The sequence below is a fragment of the Akebia trifoliata genome, chromosome 5 (genome assembly GCF_017979445.1).
Source record: "Akebia trifoliata isolate Shusen 1 chromosome 5, ASM1797944v1, whole genome shotgun sequence".
Classification (NCBI taxonomy): Eukaryota; Viridiplantae; Streptophyta; class Magnoliopsida; order Ranunculales; family Lardizabalaceae; genus Akebia; species Akebia trifoliata.
In genome coordinates this window covers 34,742,202-34,762,607 of record NC_141379.1, presented here as the reverse complement: position 1 = coordinate 34,762,607, position 20,406 = coordinate 34,742,202, and the positions used below count along the sequence as shown (strand labels likewise).

Sequence of the window (20,406 nt, the reverse complement as noted above, 5' to 3'; positions counted from 1 at the left end):
GGGTCTGACCCAAAACAGGTTCTTTTCTTAATAAAGCTGACTGCGGATCACGTGATCGACTTCTCTCCTTCCCACATTTATCATTTTTTTTTGTTCTCTGTTAAGTTAAAACCCGCGCTTCTCTTCTGTGTTCTTTATTGTCACTCTTCTTGCTTTTTTCTCTTGTTGTTGGTCTGCAAATTTTTGGACTCTTGGAGGAGATTTCGCTCCTCAAATCTGCTCTTATAGTGCACAGTAAATTCTCTTGCCTTTTTATTTTTTTATTTTTATTTTTTTTGCTTTTCTACCTTTAATTTGTCGCTTTGTTTATTTTTTATTTCCTTTTATTATAGCTTATTATAGCTGTTTTTTGGGTTGATTTTTCCCCCTTTTTAGTTCATTCTGATTTATGAATATTTTTCACTTTGTTTCAGTTCATTTGCTGTATCTTGCTTATAGTAATAGTTTCTTCTGGGCTGTTTGGTTGGTGATTTTCTTGTTCTGTAGCTCATTATGGGTTCTGGGGTTTTTTCCTTTTTCTTTTCGAAATTAGATGTTTGGGAGCAATTTCTGGGTTTATTTAACTACATTTGCTGGGTTTTGTTGGTTCAAGCTTTGGAGACATAAGGACAGAATTTGTAGTCGGTTTTTCAAATAAAAAATAAAAAATATTCAATTTTTTTTTTTTGGGGTGGTATGTGCAGAAAATGGGGTTTATTTCAAGAAGGGTTCTTCCTGTATGTGGACATATGTGTGTCTGCTGTCCTGCTTTGAGGTCAAGATCTCGGCAACCCGTCAAGCGATACAAGAAACTGCTTGCAGAGATCTTCCCCAAATCCACTGTAAGTATTTACTAGCTTTTTCTTCCACTATTTGTCAGCATTTCTTGCTCAGAATATAGTGTGAATTGAATTTTGTTGTATTTAATCATGTAATTTCTGTTTGGGTAATTTCTCCCACAACAAAGCGATCAAAGTGTACTATAAACTGTGCTACATAAGAAGATAAACATGGTAGAAGTGTATATTGCATTTTATAATGTAATGTGGGATGTTATATTCATCAAATTGTTTGAGGTTCATGAAGAGGAAAAGGGTTTGTACAATTGTACCCATTGAACAATAATTGTTTAAGCATGCTTTCATGACTTGGATTGCTTGTTCTTATTTGCGTCTTGTCCTTCCTGGTTTGCTCGACTAAAGAAATTGTAAGATATTAGCTATTTTACGTACATTACTATATTGGATGCTTTATTTTGAAATGAGAATATTATGTGCATAGTATGTGACGTTAGTCAATGTTACCTATATATGAAGTGTGTGGCTTTTACATTCTGAACTTAAAATTGAAGTGTAAACATGGGATGATACCCATTGTTACTGAAATTAGGCCAATGGTGATGGGAGAGTTCGATATGAGTGTGAAGTCTGATGCGAAAATTAACTTGTAGTCTTCTTTTTTCTGATAGGTTGCTTTGCCAAAGAAGCTTACCCTTGAATTTTGCAGGATGGTCCTCCGAATGAACGCAAAATCGTAAAATTATGTGAATATGCTGCTAAGAACCCTTTCCGCATACCAAAGGTAGTTACCTTCTTGAATATATTTGAAGATATATTATGCATCAATAGTTGCAACTAACTTGTATTCTCGGATTTGTTTTTGTTTTCTTTTTCCATAGATTGTCAACTATCTTGAACAAAGGATATATAAAGAACTGAGAACTGATCACATCAAATTCATTAATATCATAATGGAGACGTACAACAAATTACTTTCCATGTGTAAGAAGCAGATGTAAGTGGGGGGGAATTTATTTCCTTTTTATTCTACTCGTTATTGCTCAATAAGACTTCCGTACTCATAAGTTCAATTTGGTTTTGATCACGGCCCTTTTCACTATTAATCCCATATCTTGAGCAAGGTGACCCAGAATTGGATTATGTACAACATTTTAATCCAAAATTGTGCCCTTTAAAATTTTAATTTTCAACTGTAACCTGTTCTGGATTTTTTATGAGAGTTTCAAAGGTCTGTTTCGCTTTTACTTTTATATTGAAGCTTGCCACTAAATATGTGAGAAGTTTTAGTGCATCAGTCTCCTCTACGTAATGAACCTATTCCAGCAACCATTGGTGGGTCTGTTATAATTTGTCTACTCGATTCCTCTTTGTAACCAAGGCCCTCAAATTCTGTTGATGATTTGCAGTTATCTTAATATTTTGTTCTCTTGTATACTGTGCTCTAGGGCATATTTCGCTGTCAGCCTGCAAAACGTGGTTGCTGAACTTTTGGAAAACACAAAGCAAGACACAGTGCGGATACTAGGATGCCAAACCCTGGCCAGATTCATTTATAGTCAGGTGAGTTTATGACTGAAACTGAAATTTTTTACAAATCTTGCCTGTGTATTGAACAAATGCCTGTGGATCCTCTCAACATTTTTGTACTTCAAAAATTGTATAGATAATAACAAAATTGAGTTACATTGCTGAAAGTTGCATTTGTATAGTAAAAATGCTCTTAACTTGTGGGTCCTTTCTATTTGATGTTTACTTCTCCTATTTAGATTTTGAGAAGTCTGAGATGGAGTTCTTTTTATTTATTTATTTATTTTTATTTTTTTAAACAATCCATATATAGAAGGAAATGCAGCTTTGTTTAATCATTATATTATACATTACTAGTTACAGACTGTGTGAATGAATATAAAGATTCCATCTTTGATATTTTTGATTTCTGCAATTTTTCTTTTCCTGGGTAAGTTGATATTTTTGATTTGGTGCTTATTTGTTCACAATTTCTGGGAATATGTTGATCCCATCTGTTATTTTCTAACTTTTTTTGATAAATAATCCATCGATATCGAATCTTTCTTTTTCACTTCCACATATGGAGTCTTATCACTTCTTTTCATTTCTTTATGTTTCCATATGATGATTGCATCGATGGTATGTTCTCTCATTTATTCTGACCTCATGCATGAACAGGCAGATGGCACTTACACACAAAATATCGAAAGTTTGGTCCATAAAGTCTGTGTTATGGCTCATGAGTCCGGGGATGAGCATGAAAAGCGTTGCTTGAGGGCGTCAAGCTTGCAATGCATTTCGGCTATGGTAGTGGCTTTATCTTATTTAATATTTTATTCATTTCAAGAACATTGGCTATGCAATATTTTGCTAATTTCTTGTACCTAATTTTAAAGCTCCATTTAGTAAATTTGGAAGTATGTTTTTAAGAATAGATATACCATTATGTTCATATTTCACTGGTTTTTCGCATTTCAGGTTTGGTTTATGGGAGAGTTTTCGCACATTTTTACTGATTTTGATGAAGTAAGTGCTTTCACATATTGATGGTGTTTGGTAATAAGGTAATGCATCCATCCTGACATGTAGATTTAACCTTAATGCAGATTGTGCAAGCCATATTGGATAACTATGAGCCGGATACACATCTTGTAGATGATGAAAGAGGGGAATCACATCATAATTGGGTAGATGAAGTAGTTAGATCTGAAGCAAGAGCCGGTGCGGGTGATGTTAGTCCAAGCTACATGATCATCAGGCCACGCCCAGAAAAGAAAGATTCTTCTCTTTTGACAAGGTAGCAATTAAGAACTCCATATTGAAAGTTTAACAAATAGGATTGCTCTTGATTTTTTGTGCTTGATATGTGGACTTTAGCTAATATATTTGCTGCACTTTAATTATAGAGAAGAGATTGAGATGCCAAAGATCTGGGCTCAAATTTGCATCCAGAAACTGGTGGAACTGGCAAAGGAGAGTACAACAATGCGTCGGGTATTGGATCCAATGTTCAACTACTTTGACATCGGACGACACTGGGTTCCTCGACAAGGGTTGGCGATGGTTGTTCTGTCTGACATGTCTTACTTTATGGAGAATTCTGGTTAGTTTTCCTGCCCTTGCTATCTTTTTCTTCCCATGTAACAAGGCCCTTCGATTTGCTTTATTGGTGACACTGACACTGTGTTGAACTCACATGTTAGACTCATATTGATGCACATTCTCCAACACATCTCAGTTTGTTTAAATATTTTTTCTGCAATTGTTGAACACTCACCACTTTTTCATTTAACCTTTATTTTGTTTTACTCATGTTGTTACTAATGATACATGATACATTGGGCTTTCTAGGGTTTGCTGCTTTGGGAAAAACAATTGTTACTTTTGTTGAACTGGTTTCAATCTGCTGAAAAAAATTGTTTTTTCTGATTGTCTGATGTGGAAAATCTTATGGAAGACACTGATCTTGTTTTTTTTTTCCACTTGTATTTGATCTTCTTCCAGGCAATGAGCAATTGATTTTAGCAGCTATTATCCGACATCTGGACCATAAAAATGTTGCTCATGATCCCCAAGTTAAATCTGATATTATTCAGATCGCTGCTACTTTGGCTCGTCAATTCAGATCACGAGTTATAGTCACTGAAGTTGGAATTGTCAGTGACTTGTGCAGACATTTGAGAAAGAGTCTTCAAGCCACAGTTGAATTGGCTGGTCAACAAGAATTGAACTTGAATATTTCACTCCAAAATTCTATTGAAGATTGCTTAGTAGAAATTGCTAAAGGGGTAAATTATTTTTCTTTGCTATTTATTAGATTAGTTTTTTTTTTTTTTTTTTTGCTCTCATTGATGTTTCTTGTTTTGAATCGGCTTCTATTAGATTGGTGATGCACAGCCATTATTTGACATGATGGCGATCACACTGGAGAAGCTTCAACCTGTTGAAGTTGTTGCAAGGGCAACGATTGGATCCATGTTGATTCTCGCTCATATAATTTCTTCAGTGTCTCTTCGCTCACATTCACAACAGGTGCGATGAACTTGTCTCCTTATATCGTCTCAAAATTATTCTCTTCGTTATTCAAACTTCCCCACAAATCATCCATGGCACTGTAATTTCTGTTTGAATTGCTGCATTGTTTTTTTTTTTACCCTTTGTTTTTTACAGGTCTTTCCCGAGGCTCTTCTTGTCCAACTTTTGAAAACCATGGTGCATCCAGACGTTGAAGCACGTGTAGTGGCTCACCAAATATTTGTTGTTCTCCTCATTCCAAGTTCTAACCATCCCAGATACGAATTCACTTCATTGAGATCCGGGAATCCATATGAACCAAGGAGATGGCAGTCCAAAACTGCATCTGCATTGGCCTCTGCTACTGCCCTACTTGAAAAGCTCCGCAAGGAAAAGGATGGGACTGACTCCCACGGTGACTATAAGGAAAAAGAGCATCTTGAAGAAGAGTGGAAGCAGGGACGGGTCCGTAAAAATTCGCCCAATTTTTACAAAATAAGTTCTATCATTGAAAGGACAGCTGGATCAACCACCTCTGCAGATACAGTAAGTAGTCTGCATTAATCCTTCTTTTTTTTTTTTTTTCCCTTTGTCTCCATTTGTTGTATTGGAATGAAAGTACTGCTTTATTGGCTATATCTCTCTCGTAGGTTTTTTTTTTCCCTCGTCTTGTATCTGCACAGAAAGCTAGGGTTCTTTTACTGCGTCTCTAATGAATGAAAGATTGGCTTCATGCAGGAACCAAATATCCTACAATTAAATGAGGATCAAACAACTCAACTGCTTTCTTCGTTCTGGATACAAGCCAGTCTTCCGGACAATATGCCTTCAAGCTTTGAAGCAATTGCTCATTCTTTCAGTTTGACACTTATTTCTTCACGCCTTAGGGTGATCTCTCTCTCTCTGCGATACTATGGGTTTTTATTTTTTGGTTTTTGCACCATATACTTTTGAGTCTATTGTCTAGGCGTTCCCATGTGAATGATTCCTTTTTCACCTTCTCAAGCTTCTGATGTTGCAGAACCCCAATCACAACTTTGTTGTCCACTTCTTCCAGCTTCCACTATCTATAAGAAATATTGCTCTGGATCCTAATAATGGTAAAGAATCGAGAATGTTATCTAATATTGTTATCATCATCATCTACTAATCATCCCAAATACTGGGGTTGGAAAAATCTTTGAATTTAAAAAAGTTTGAAATACATGCAATTTATGTTTGTCTTTCATCACCTTGGCAGGGATGTTGCCGTCGACATGCCAGAGATCACTTTTTACATTAGCAACAGCGATGTTGATGTTTACCGCAAATATCTATCATATTCCTGTTCTGAATGACTTTCTTAAATCGTTGGTTGAATATAATGTAAGTTTTCTTAATATGCAATATTTATTTTTCATTTACTCCAGACCTTCATGGGGGAGTATATTGGAATACCATTCCTCAGTCATCTTTGTTGACTCAGGCTATGTCGAGCTCTTTTTAATTAATTAGGTTTGAGGGTTTTTCTGTTATTCCAAGTGTTTTAGTCCAATTAGCCTTACTAACTTAGTCAGATTTCAACTCTTACTAAGGGTTGTTGACCTCATGTCGTGGTGTCAAAAAACATGATCCGATGCCACGGGGTTGTAGAGGAGAAGATTCTATGAACTTTGAAAAAAAAGTTAATTTTCACTGTTGAATTTTAATTTTAAATTTGGGAGTTCCATGGAAGTTCGGTAGCTGTCCATTTTAAAAATAAAATAAAATAATATATATTGTATCTGAGTTTTTCCATGAAATCTAGAGGCTGTGGTGTTGGATTTGCCAATGTGGCAATCCATTTGAGCAGAACGACCCTTAGTAGACTTAAAACCGTACTAAGGGAAGTGTTTTTCAATTTCTGTTGTTACCTAACTAGGCCTTACTACACATACTTCTGGTTTAACATATCCATAAGAGTAAAGTTCAAGATGGATGAAAAGTATAACTCTGTCTGGCCGAGAGTTCTCTAGCCATCAATGTCTGGGTTTTCCTGGAGTGACATTATATTTTATATTATCACCTTTGATATTCAATTACTCACTAACAAGTCAACAAATATTTCCTTGAAAATCAGGTTGATCCATATTTGAGCATTGGTGATGATCTGCAAGTACATGTCAAGCCTCAGGCAGATGTGAGAGAATATGGATCCACCACTGATAATCAAGCTGCCTTGTACTCACTCTCCGAGTTAAGGGAGAATGTGCACAAATCTGACAAGGCTTTACTGGAAATCTTAATTCCAAGCCTGTCCAGCATAACAGAGGTAGCCATCTCACCTCATTGACTGAGCAGACTTTCTTATGTCCTCTGCTTACTTTTCTGAATCCTAACCTGTTTGTTGTTCTTGTTAAGATGGACAAGGATGAGGTGGCTCAGCAACTGTCACAAGCATTCACTCCTGATGATGCGTTCTTGTTTGGTCCACAATCAAGATATGAATTGGACCACCGTAAGATGATGGGCCTTTCTAATGAGTCCCTTTCTTTCGATGGGGTATGCAATTTTTTTTTTTTTGTGGGGTTCTCTTGTCTAATATCAAGACATACTTGGTTAATCAGGTCCTTCAGTTTTCACACATAGTTTGATACTATTGATGGGTATTGTGATTTACAGGATTTCCCGACAAATGTGACCATTGAGGAAGATGCCAGTAGTGAATCATCCATTACAGACTTGTCCCGCTTTATCCCCAAAATACATCCTTCCCCATCGTTGTCACACGTTATTAGTGTTGGGCAGCTGCTTGAAACAGTAATCTCTTTCTCCATCTCTTCCTATGGATAAATGCATTCACACACATTGCTTATGTAAATAACATGCGCATATATGTATTTTCTAGTCACATAGTCTGCATATGTTGTCAAATTTTTATTTTGAAAAGTATAATATATTGATAAAAGAAATTCAAATACAAGGTGGCTGAGGAAGCCTCACAAAGAACAAGAAGGAAAATAAAGCATCAATGATTACAAAGATCATTCCATCTAAAGCATATATTGTCAAATTTACTTATGTAAATGACATGCATGCATTGTATAGTTCATTGTTAGTGTGCTTTGTCTTTTATTTTGTTTGTAACCCATGTCACATGGGATCAGGCACTTGAGGTAGCTGGTCAGGTGGCTGGTGGATCCTTCTCAAATTCACCCCTATCGTACAGCACAATGGCTAGTCAGTGTGAGGCTCTTGGTACGGGAACAAGGAAAAAGTTGTCGAGCTGGTTGGCTCATGAGACCAACGACTCAAAAGCAGCTGAGAAGTTGTTGCTGACTTTGCCTGGCGACAGGCGGTCAGCGATCAGGAAGGTAAAGCTTAACTCTATCAGCCAAATGAGTCTATTATGGCATGTGGTTTGCTCAACATACTCTACAATACTTGATACTGGTCTCTACTTATGATTATAATGTTTACTTTTATTTTCCCAATAAAAAGATTTTCAATTTGTAAAAAAGCATGTAAAACATCGTATAATAGCTCGAAGTAATTGGTGAATAAATACAAGTACGTATAAAAGAAGAGACCTGCTGCCAACTTTTACTAATTACACTCCAATTTGAACTCATTTATCACAACCCAATTAAAGAGTAAACATATTCTTCAAACATTACGAGGGTTTGGCTCAAATTAAAATCTCACTATTACAAAACATTATAACACTCGTCTAAACAATTTCAGTAGTTGTTTACAATTATGATTAGGGTTCATATAAAATCCTGAACCCTAAAAATAGAAGAAATCTAGCAAAAAAAAAAAAGCGAGATAGCTTGTATTGGCACCCCAGATTTTACACATTCTCAACCATTCGCTTATTTTCTTTATTTTTAATTGGGGTGCTAATAGCAGCTCTCTAAAAGAATTGTCAAAAAAGAAATATAGATATGCTAGAAATGGTAAAAGAAACCATCACATTTAATGTTGAGAATCATGGGTGGTCATGATTATTATAATAACCCATCATTGACAATATTACTTTAATTGTGTTCTTTAGTTTTATCACCCTCAATTTCTGCAGTTTTTTTTGAGTTTGTTTTGTGTCAATGTAGATAACCAGTGATGTCGGGCCAAGTCAAGGAGGTGGTTTGCCAACAGAACCTTGGTTGGCTCTGAGACTGCCCCCTGCGAGCCCATTTGACAACTTCCTGAAAGCAGCTGGGTGTTAACAAAAGAAGCTACTTTGCCTCATTATCCGTCTTCTAACTTGTAATGTTGTGATTAGGAATTCTAGTTTAACTGTTGATGTCGTGTTTCAAACATTTCAGAGCTACTCTGCTCAATTGTTGTATACATTATTATGTTCTTGATTTGACTGTAACTGCTGTTAATTTGTGTATTTTTTAATCGAATCAGATGGTAATGAGAGGCCAATGGTGCTGTCCAAAGTTACTTCTCCTTATGATCTAATCTCTCTCTCTCAATCTCTAAGAGATTGAACACTGAAGTGGTAAAAAACTGAACATTGTTCTTCTGTAATGTTTCATCTCGGAAAAAGTTTCTGCCTTAACATTTTGAAATGGAACGAGATTTTAAACTACGCATCTGAAAAGCTCATTTTTTGGGAGAAAACATTTTCTTGCACATTTTTCATTGGTGGGTTTCTACCAACTTTTACTTATAACATACCAATCTATTTCCAAACTACCTTTAAATTTCCAGATAGATTGGTGTGTTGTAAGTAAAAGTTACAAGATTTCCAGGGACCTGAACCTAGAAAAACTGAGAATGGACTTTTCTATTTTCAACCCATCAAAGCACATATTTAGTAGAGATCAGATCCCTTTCCTAGAGATTTGTACAAGTTGGGAATCCCAAGCAGGCAGGTACATTAAATCCTTAACTGTAGTTTGAGGTTAGTTTTTTAACTTTTATTTTTCCTTTGGACAATGTGTAGGTCCTTGTCTTCACACCGCTTGATCCAAATCTAAGGCTGAGATTATTTCAATTTAAGGATCACTTCTCTTGTGCGCATGATAACGACTTGATGTTATATTACGCAGTGTGTTTCATGCGCATAACAAGTTCTCCTGCTAAAATACTCCGGCGCGCCTTTATGTAATATAATATGTATGTATTTTTTTTAGCAGATAAGAGTCTAAATAAAACAAAAAACCGAAGAAGAATATCCCGCTAAAATTAAGCAGAACTCAGCTAAATCTAGCGGAGGAGTGTTAATAGGAGAAATTAAGGTGTAAACGGAAATGGCCAATTCGTGCGTCTCCACATCGACATCAGCTCTCAGATTCAACTATCTTGCTTTATCAAACCCTAGTTCTTGCTCTGAAACTCAGAAACTCTCCATTTCCTTCGAACCTTTTCAATCAAGGTATTTCTCTCTCCTTTCTTCCTCAGATTTCTTTTGAAAATTTTCCGAATTTCAGAGAATTTTTGTATTTACAGGGACTTAAGAAGATCTATCTCAAGAAAACGACGGATTTCTTCAGCAAGAGCTATCTATTCTGATGGAATTCGGGCACAGGAACGAAGTTCTGGGCAAGGGATTTGGTCTATAAGGTTTAGGGTTTTTTAACTTTATCTCAGCTCTTTTGCAAGATTCACTGTTCAATGATTTTTTTTCTTCTTTCCTATCGGCGGAGTGTTTGATTTGTTTAATTGATTGTTATGTTAGGGATGATTTGCAAATTCCATCTTCATTGTTCTTCCCTTCTTACGTGCAAGGAGGTCAAGGGCCGCCACCTATGGTACAAGAGCGCTTCCAGAGTATTGTTAGTCAGCTATTTCAGCATGTAAGATTTTCTTAATTTCTTTTGGATGAATCGTGAAATTCTTTTGACTAGTTTTTTGGTTATTAATGGAGCTGAATTGTTAGAGAATAATACGTTGTGGAGGAGCCGTTGACGATGACATGGGGAACATTATTGTTGCTCAGCTTCTCCATCTCGATGCCATTGATCCTAACAAGGTTTTTTTTACTGTTTTTTTTATATACTGTTTTTACTTAACTGTTTATTTGTAATTTACTTTTTCTTTTATGTTAATGGTTGGGTTTGGATCATTTTGCGGTAGGATTTGGAAATTAAATTGGATTTGAAACATTAGTTCTAGGGATTTTAATAATTCATGAAGCCAATGGTATATTTGAGCATTTAAAGGTGATAACTTGAAGCTTGTATCTGTTGTAATACCATAATAGGAATGTAGTTTAGTTTGTATTCATAATCATCAAATAAACATTAACCTTGTCAAAGGTCTGCAAGTTTCACACCTTGCACTCAACCCACATTTTTGGGGAATCTTGGTTTCAAAATGCATACTATATTCTCTGGGAGGACGAGAATCCTGTGGAGCTTTCTGCCATTTGTAGTGTGTTGGAGGTTCTGATTGGAGAGGAACAAGAGAGTGTTCCAAGGAGTGGGGTCCTCATTTCAGGAAATCAGTTTAAATAGTATTGGGTTGCTGTTTTCTTTTTGGTGTAAACTCCTTTTTGAGTTTAAAGTTTAGGTGGGAGTTTGTGTGTTCGAAGTAGTCTTTTCTCTTTGTGCCTTCAGGTCAGTCACCTCGACTGCCTTTTGTACATTCTTATATTTTCTGAAATAAAGTTCTACTTATCAGAAGAAAAAAAAAATGCTTACTATGTTCCCTTTTCCCTCATATCATGTTATTGGTGAGGAAACCCCTCTAGATGTGGGACAAGATGCCGTTTTTATAATTATCATAATAATTGTTGCTTTACTGGGCCCGCGTGATCCGTGCAGGCATTGGAACCCATATAATATGGCTTCATTATTATTATTATTTTTTAAATATATATTATTAAGGGATCAATATCTTAGGTCTAGATTTTGAGGCAACATGAATTCCAGCAGATGGTGATCACCAGGGATATGGTGATTGTTAGCTCCATTTAAATCACCTGAATGTGCTGGCATCAAAGACTAAAGGTGACTCTGCCTAGAGATACTGAACATTGGCCACTGACTCCAGTAAATATATATTGCATTTTATTGAATATTTTAGGCAAAAATTGCTGTGCTGCAAAATACGTTGTGCTTTTTATTTTTATGAGGTTCTCCATCATCATTAATCTTTTGTGAAAAATTGTGACCTTTGGGAATCCAAGTCAGACTTTTTGGCTGCTCACGTCATGTTGAAACTCTAATATAATATTTTTATTCTCAGTTGCATACGATTGGATAATAATTGTTTTGCAGTTGCGGCTCCTACCTAGTATTTTCATTTTTTTATATTCATAAATCCTAACAAAATAACATGGAAGGACACTGAACAATATTTTATTCCCCTAATCTATTTCTTTATTTTTTTGAACAGGATATTATCATGTATGTGAACTCTCCAGGAGGATCTGTTACAGCTGGTAACATATTCTTGTATCCAGTGTAATTGGAAATGCTGAGACTATCAATAGTTCCATTTTCATCTAACTTGCATCTTCTACCCTTTTAGGTATGGCTATATTCGATACCATGAGGCATATTAGACCTGATGTTTCCACAGTGTGTGTTGGACTTGCAGCTAGGTACGAACATTCATTGTTATAGAAGTCATTCTTTTATTTTGGTGCGGTTTTACATCTCTTCATTCTTGCCCCCATTAGAATACACCTTGTTTTGCCATAGAAAAACACCAAGATTGTTTCAGTTTCTCTTGGGCTCACAAGAAGTATTTATAGGAGTTTATGTTTGAATATTTTTACAGAAAACATTTATTTTTGCATGTGTCCCTGCAGAGGCAATGCCCAAAACAGTCTGGAAAATTCTCCTGTCACAAAATGGATTTCATTCATGGGATTAACCATGAATTCTGTAGCACTGGCACCCAACCATCTGCTACCGTATTCCATAGGTTTTACATGATTTCATAGGTGCCTCCCTTTTTCTTCGTAACAACTATTTTAGATGGCATCATCTCAGTTGAGACTTGCTTCATTTTGACTGAGGGCTAGGTGGGAGGGGGGCTATGGCATTAAGTTGAGCAATTATTTATTATGGCTCTCAATGTACTTGTGTCGGTACATGTCAAATGCTATTGTTCTTAAATATTGTTACTCAAATGTTTTTTCCCATGTTAAAATGAGTTCTGAGTGTATTATATCTTGTTTTCCAAATCCTGAACCATCATACTGTTTTTCAACCTCTTAGCAATGGTGCATAAAACTTTACTATGCTGGTGAAATTTTTGGAAATAAATGTTCAACAACTGTCTGAAGTTTTTTGCAAAGTTGAAGTTTAGTACCTTGATGATAGTAGTTCTGTTGCCAACTATTCAACATGCTATTTTTATCTATAAATTGGTTGTGGTCTGTTCATATATGCATGTTTCAGTCAACTGATATCACATACCAATGTTTGCCTTTTCATGAACAGTATGGGGGCTTTCCTTCTGTGTGCCGGTACCAAGGGTAACCCATTTATCTGGCTCTTTCTAGATAATGATGAAGCTTTCATTTTACGATAATGGGTTTTTCTTAAATATGTGTTATCTTATTTTTCTCATTCACGATCCTTGTCAATGAAGGAAAACGTTACAGCTTACCAAACTCAAGGATAATGATCCATCAGCCTCTTGGTGGGGCACAAGGTGGACAAACCGACATAGACGTCCAGGTAGGACTTTTCTCTCCCTTTCACTCTTTCCAAGGCATCTTTGATTTCCAGGCAGATATATGCCATGCCCAATTAGCTTCATTGATGCACATACATGTACAACCTACTATAGTGTCTTGTAGAAATGTAATGGCCTGTCAATTAGTTATAAAATAGGAAATCTAATGTCCCATCAATTTGTTATAAAATAGGATTCATGAATGACATTGGTGCAAGTCTGGTGGGCCTGATAGGATAGCTGATTGTAACCATATATTGCCTCTTTTTGAATGGTCCAAAAAAAAATACGGGAGAAGGTCCTGGAAGTACACATTGACATGTTACAATCAATAAAGTTGGTATAGTTGGTTGACATATTACAATGCAACTTCGAGGCAGGTTCAAGTCCAGCTTACACAAAAAAGTTTGTGTTGGCATGCAGGTTTATGTTGTTGCAACCCATCAAATAGTGTTGCACACCATTTATCGCTATACTAGTAACCCACCAACAGGGATCTGATATGTATAGGCTAGCATGACATCTATTGTACTTGAATCTCTCTTTTTCATTCTTGGAATTCCTTACCATATTTGTTCTTTTGGTATTTTTGTTATATTGTCGTTCCCTAGGCAAATGAGATGCTGCATCACAAGGCTACTTTGAATGGGTATCTCTCTTTCCTCACCGGTCAAAGCCTAGACAAGATTAATCAGGACACAGACCGTGATTATTTTATGAGTGCGAAAGAAGCGAAAGAATATGGGCTCATTGATGGTGTTATCCTGAATCCTCTAAAAGTTCTTCACCCGCTTGCTGCAATTGCTGATCAGTAAAAACCAGTCTTGAGTTTGTCAAATCCCCACATTAATTAATATTTCTATCCAATGGCTGCGTTCAGGAGCTAACTTGAATGATAATGGTATTATATTGGTTTTTCTCATTGATAATGGATACCACTCTCCATCACACAGGCACAAATGTGAACTATTTATCATCCGATATAAAACGTGAGAAACAGTTCATGTGTTAAATTAAGCTGCGCAGCTTCCAAATTCAATCTAAGACTGAAACATGCTTGAGCTTGCTTGCACCACTGGATACATCGTGTATACATCCTACATGCGGAATATAGAAAACCCAAGGATTCCTTTTGTTGAAATCCATTGCTTGTTTTGAACTTGGAATGTCTTATTACATTGAATTATAAATTGAATCTTTTTTAGTCTTCGTTTATGAAGTGAAGTCTGCAGATCAATTGGATATCTTCAATTAAGCAGACTCAGTAATTTTATTTTAGCTAACAATCCTTAAATGTCAGAGGTACGTTACCTCGTCCTGGTTTGCTTGATTTGGGTTTGCGATTTGTCACTCTATAACGAACCTGATTCGCAGGGGTGGGTAGAGATAATATAATATTGTATTGTTTTTATTATATCAATGTTATAATTTAATATAATATAATAAAATTGAAACAAAGTAGAGAGAAAACAGAGGTTGAAGATGAAATCTGAAATGAACTCTCTTGTCTTTTCCTACTGTACAACAGATTACAAAAGGTATATATAGAGAAATGATCCAATCTTCTAGTATCTTATTAAGAAAAATATAATAAAGAATGTACAAGAATTAAGGCATTAGCTTTGGGGATTACATTGACTTTCCTAATACTCCCCCTCGAGTTGGTGTGTGAACATTGTGAACATCAAACTTGTGTACGAGATTAAAAAACCAAGAAGTTTGGCAAGGACATCAACTAGTTGATCACTAGGAATGTATGTGATGCGAATCAAGCCTGACTGAATTTTCTCACGAATAATGTGACTGTTGATTTTTATGTGTTTTGTCCATTCATGAAAAACGGGATTGGCAGCAATGTGCATAATTGCTTTATTGTCACAAAATAGGATAGTTGATTGAGGATGACGAACTTGAAGATCCCGTAAGAGATAAAATAGCCAAGTGACCTCGCAACATGCGGATGTCATGGTTCTATATTCTGCTTTTGCTGAGGAACGAGACACAATTGATTATTTCTTGGACCTCCATAAGATGGGAGAATCACCTAACATAATACAATAATCTGTGATAGAGCGTCGAGTCTCAATGCAACTAGCCCAATCGAAGTCACAAAAAACACGCAGATGAAATGAACTAAAGGCTGATAATAAGATGCCTTGTCCAAGTGTTTGCTTGATGTAGTGTAGGATGTGGTGAGCAGCATCAAGATGGAAATGTCGTGGTTGATCCATAAATCGACTTAGGATGTGCACAGAAAAAATAATGTTGGGACGAGTAATAATAAAGTAGATAAAACGACCTACGAGACGACAATAACATGATGGATCAGTAAGGAGAGGACCATCATCTTTGGTGAGTTTTAAATTTTGCTCCATAGAAAATATTGCTGGTCGGGATCCAATCAACCTAATATCATCAAGTATATCCAAAATATATTTACATAAAAAATATGTAACAATATAATCTAAAGATTATAATCCTCAGAACTAATGTAATACATGATGTATCAGAAAATAAAAAATATAATATAATATAATGCCTTCTGATACACTGGGTTTGATGTTCTCCACATTCCACAAACCCAGTACGAACTGCAGACTGGAAAACGAATATGATAAAGTAGTGTCAGACCAAGGATTGATTAAGACTCCAATATGCTTGAGTTGCTCAAACAGTTCAAATCCACTAGATTATCGTTCACACCTCAAGTTAATGCTCTTTTTAGTGGTTTCTTTCTTAATATAATAATGGAATGATTATGATCTGCTTCAAGTCATTTGAACATGATTAAAGTTGTATTCTCTGCCAAATATATAATATCCCACTCATGAACGAATTCTTCTCATCATTTATTTTCATAAGCACTTTTTGATGAAATCTAATTTTGCTCTAAAGCTGGAAACCATTGGAAAGAACATGAAAAGTCCGAATTTATATTTGAATCTTTTTTCCATTAAATCAAATTCTAGTGCCTTTGATTCATAAAAATATATTGTGCAACGCTGTAAAAATTTATTATGTATATCAAAGAATTAAGTTAATTATATTGACTTACTTTTCTATTTGATTCTTTTTTAATATATTACAAATAAATCGTATTTTTATCGATCTAAAATAAAAATTTTCTAAAAAGAGAATTTAACAAATGAAATATACAATTTAAAGAATTTTACCATAATTATGATAAAAAAATGATAATATTTAGTCAAAGTAAATAAAATTCAAAATTTTATATGAAGTTTTTTTTATCAAATGGATATTACCATTAAATTCAAAAATATTGAAAAACATAATTTAGACTGTCAGCATGCTTAAATCCAAATTTAATAGGATAAATTATGAAAATATTAATTTTATCAAGAAAATTTGAGACGTAAGAGGTATTTTAATCAATAGAGAAAAATCGATGAAAATTTTCGAAAATTCGAGATATATAGTTCAAATTGATTTAATGTAACGAACATAACGGAGAAAATAAAAATATATGAAAAAATAAATTATTTTTATAAAAATTAGATTTGAGTGTAATTATTTATATAAGAGGGATTGATTTGAAATTATTATGTATTATATAATATAATATTATAATATATTATAAGTTATAAATGTGTTAACAGATTAGATACTCAGGTGTATTCCTTTTATATATTATAATATAAGTTAATGTTCATTTGTACCTACAAGAAGAGAAACATAAATAGAGACGAGTGGATTTTGATAGTAGATTCGTGTATATTATCTTAGATTGAAATTTAAACGTGTTTCAGATGTGAATTAAGATCTGACACTAAAGAAAATATTCGCGACGTTAAAATCTACTTGATTACATAAATATTTTGTCAAATCGTCAATGAAATTGCTAAAAAAATCATTTTAATGTCATAAAGATGCGTAGAACCTAATTGCGATGATAGGAAATTTATAATTTCAAATTTGTAGTATAATTTTTAATAAAATTTATTTTATTTTAATTTTAATAATTAATTTCAAATGTATTATGATTTAAATTCAAAATTCATGTATCAAATTGTAGAATAATTTATTTTATAAGATGCTCTATTTTGAAAGTGTATTTTTATTAGGTAATAACCTATAAAAAATGATGAAATGTTTAAATTTAAAATGGAATCGAGAATGAGATTCTTAGTTATATGTACTTGTGTTGATGAATTTTTAGATTTAGAGTATTTTTTAGCATTGTGTAATAGAGCAGGGGATGCAATTAAGATGGTAATCAAGGGACGGTGTACCTGCATGTTTATAATTCTAAAATACTTGAAAATATCGTCATACTTGCAAATTTATTTTAATTTATTTCAAATGAATTTTGAAATATAAATATATATTAAAGAATAATGAATGCTTATACGATTAATCGATAACTATTTTCGGAAGCAATCAATTAATTTAGAATAATCGGGGTTTTATATTTTCTTCAGTAGTATGGTATATCACTTGAGAATATCATTGTACATATTATTAAAGAAATTTCTATCTTATTTTTATTGAAAAATAATAAATTATACTCTAAAGATGATTTGTAGATGACTAGATTGATTGAGTACACATACATATCATAGAGATACGATGAAGTTGACTTGTCAAATGATTATTTATAATTTATAATAATCAAATGATTGATTTTCATTAGGGATTAATAGTCAACCTAAGCCGAAAAACACAATCAACCAATTATAGTAAATTGCTAGATCGACCATAAAAAAAAACTAACAGTAAGTTCTACATTGATTAAGTAATTGAATATCGATATACAAATTGGTACTTTCGTATCGATCATGTAACTCATCATTTTTATTAAATACATCACCAGGATTGATATTCTTATGTTATGTTTATGTTATTATTATTATTATTATTATTATTATATGAAGATATTTTGTTACTATTTTATTAAAGATTAGTTAGTTTTGAGTGTTATTCGTTTTGTTTATTTATTTAAAAACCTACATTATTTATAATAGATTAACTTGTTTATCTATTTATATTAGGACTATTAATTTGAAATGCGAGTTTACTATTGAGTAACTTCTCTATTAGTCACTCTATCAACAAAACATTATAAAATTATTGAGATGCTTATTTTTTACGGGGAACATCATATAGAGGAATCGCAAGATCAGGATGATGAACACTATTTATATTATATGTGAGTTAAGATTAATTTTTAAGCTTTAAAGATCTTAATTTTAATTTTTTTTTTCTTGCACTCTACCTTTGAGATTTGAAAAAAATCTAGATCCTAAATCGAGGGGCGTGACATATCAAGTGCAAATTCTTTGGAGGGTATAAAGATCGAGATCCCTACTATAGGAAAAGAGGCGGATCTGGACAGCGTTGATCACAAGATTACTGGATTAGCCATAACAATTTTGTGGGCCATTTTGGTAACCATTATTATAAGAATAATGATTTTCTGACACCCTCTTCTGACATATGCCTCCTGACGTGGCATGTGCTAGAACCATAGACTCTTTTCCTTGGGATACACAACTACACATATTTATGAATATGTATAGTTGTGTATCCCGAGGGAATCAGAGGGTGCCAGAAAATCACAACTCTTATTATAATTGAATATAAGGACCCTAATAGTCATTTGATAATGCTCTCATTTGGCCAAATGAATGATTGAATCACATGGTTAGGTTTGTTGCTGAATTTTTTTAGGGTAGGTCCTAATCAAATATGACTAAAACCTTCTTATTATGATTAATCTTTTTATAATGGACACCCATTTGGTAAATCTACAATGTTAAATGGTTTGTGGGATCCAATTTCATCATTAACAGAGCCTTTTACCAATAATCTCAAGGCTTGTTCCACCATTCTACTCATTTTAGGGCTATAGGTGATACCTATTCTTCTAGAACAAAATTACACATAATTCCCTTTCCTGAGAATTAAGCGAGTCCAGCTTTCATAGTTCTTAAGAAACTCAATTATCTTCTTAGGGTCTTTTATTGATACAAAAACATGTAGCTTAACCCATAATTTGGTTTAAAATGTAACACTAAGGCCATGTTTGTAGCCTTAAGTATCAATGTCACTAACGTGGAGGAGATATTGGTCATCATCTTCGACACCCAAAACTGTTGCCAATGCAAAAAACTCATAAAGAGGGGCATGAGATTTCATAATCTCTTTTTCTTTGGTAATGTGGGTACTTTGATTTTGATGTAAAATAGGTCAATGAGAAATTTTTTAGATGAAATTGGAAAAATCAAGTATTTTTTTTTTCCCCCACAAGGTTGAGGCTTAAGGTGTTTTTGGTAACTTTTATTAGTATCTCATAGAAGATCATGCTCATGGGGTCAGTAATTTGAAAACTTGGGGATATCTATAATACTCAAACGTGGAGGGAGACGTCCAAAATAAACCTTTCTTTTTACTAAAAGTTGAGTCCAACATAAATCCTAAGTATCAAATCAAAAGTTTAAAAGTCTCCATAAAATATTTTAGAAGAACATTTTGATTCATTATTATTACAATTGTTTTGTGGATTCAATATTTAATTTTCTCAGAAAGAAATGATGCTCTTTTACTAATATTCTAAGTGCTTCAACTGTGCCACCATACCCTAAAAAGGAGAACTAGAGGGCTTATAAGCATAAAAACATCTACAAGAGCGAGAGTGCTTAACAGCTCTTCCACTAAATCGATCAACCCATCAAAGAAAACAAGGCTTACCATCTGGTCATCATTTATTAGTCTCTCTACCTCCCTCGTGAATCTCGTGGGATGTTTAAATATGGCTAACAACCACTGAGAACACTCCACCTATAAAATTTTCTCTCTCCTCCCCACCACTCAAGTCTCACCTTTTATGTGCTGTGTGGGTTTCACACTTGTCAGTTGTCAAATATCATTTAATCCCTCTCTCTCTCCCCCCCCCCCCCCCCCCCCCCCCAAATAATGTCACATAAATCCAAAGGGACCCATTTACCAATACCATCTCCTACTCCCCTTTTTCTCAATTTTT

The 20,406-nt window shown here is 34.3% G+C and overlaps 2 protein-coding genes across 2 annotated transcripts; both read left to right on the top strand.

Moving 5' to 3' along the window:
- Positions 1 to 78: 78 nt before the first annotated feature.
- LOC147402530 (protein SEMI-ROLLED LEAF 2) lies at positions 79 to 9,222 on the top strand. Its single transcript, XM_086444218.1, has 20 exons — positions 79 to 234; positions 684 to 821; positions 1,486 to 1,560; positions 1,658 to 1,773; positions 2,225 to 2,339; positions 2,967 to 3,095; positions 3,267 to 3,314; positions 3,395 to 3,585; positions 3,695 to 3,891; positions 4,293 to 4,576; positions 4,671 to 4,820; positions 4,959 to 5,348; positions 5,541 to 5,690; positions 5,824 to 5,902; positions 6,043 to 6,167; positions 6,901 to 7,092; positions 7,182 to 7,322; positions 7,443 to 7,580; positions 7,928 to 8,134; positions 8,873 to 9,222. The coding sequence occupies exons 2-20, from the start codon at positions 687 to 689 to the stop codon at positions 8,987 to 8,989; spliced, it is 2,979 nt and encodes a 992-aa protein (XP_086300344.1). The 5' UTR covers positions 79 to 234; positions 684 to 686; the 3' UTR covers positions 8,990 to 9,222.
- Positions 9,223 to 9,885: 663 nt separating this feature from the next.
- LOC147402529 (ATP-dependent Clp protease proteolytic subunit 5, chloroplastic-like) lies at positions 9,886 to 14,419 on the top strand. Its single transcript, XM_086444219.1, has 9 exons — positions 9,886 to 10,149; positions 10,224 to 10,337; positions 10,453 to 10,570; positions 10,654 to 10,746; positions 12,114 to 12,159; positions 12,249 to 12,321; positions 13,169 to 13,203; positions 13,320 to 13,408; positions 14,018 to 14,419. The coding sequence occupies exons 1-9, from the start codon at positions 10,025 to 10,027 to the stop codon at positions 14,219 to 14,221; spliced, it is 897 nt and encodes a 298-aa protein (XP_086300345.1). The 5' UTR covers positions 9,886 to 10,024; the 3' UTR covers positions 14,222 to 14,419.
- The last annotated feature ends 5,987 nt before the right edge of the window (positions 14,420 to 20,406 follow it).

Excerpts from the sequence above, each read along its gene's own strand:
- LOC147402530 (XM_086444218.1), top strand. The coding sequence starts at position 687 with ATGGGGTTTATTTCAAGAAGGGTTCTTCCTGTATGTGGACATATGTGT. Across the intron at positions 2,340-2,966 it reads CCAGATTCATTTATAGTCAG|GCAGATGGCACTTACACACA; the intron begins GTGAGTTTATGA and ends ATGCATGAACAG. Across the intron at positions 3,096-3,266 it reads TGCAATGCATTTCGGCTATG|GTTTGGTTTATGGGAGAGTT; the intron begins GTAGTGGCTTTA and ends TTCGCATTTCAG.
- LOC147402529 (XM_086444219.1), top strand. The coding sequence starts at position 10,025 with ATGGCCAATTCGTGCGTCTCCACATCGACATCAGCTCTCAGATTCAAC. Across the intron at positions 13,204-13,319 it reads TCTGTGTGCCGGTACCAAGG|GAAAACGTTACAGCTTACCA; the intron begins GTAACCCATTTA and ends TTGTCAATGAAG. Across the intron at positions 13,409-14,017 it reads AAACCGACATAGACGTCCAG|GCAAATGAGATGCTGCATCA; the intron begins GTAGGACTTTTC and ends GTCGTTCCCTAG.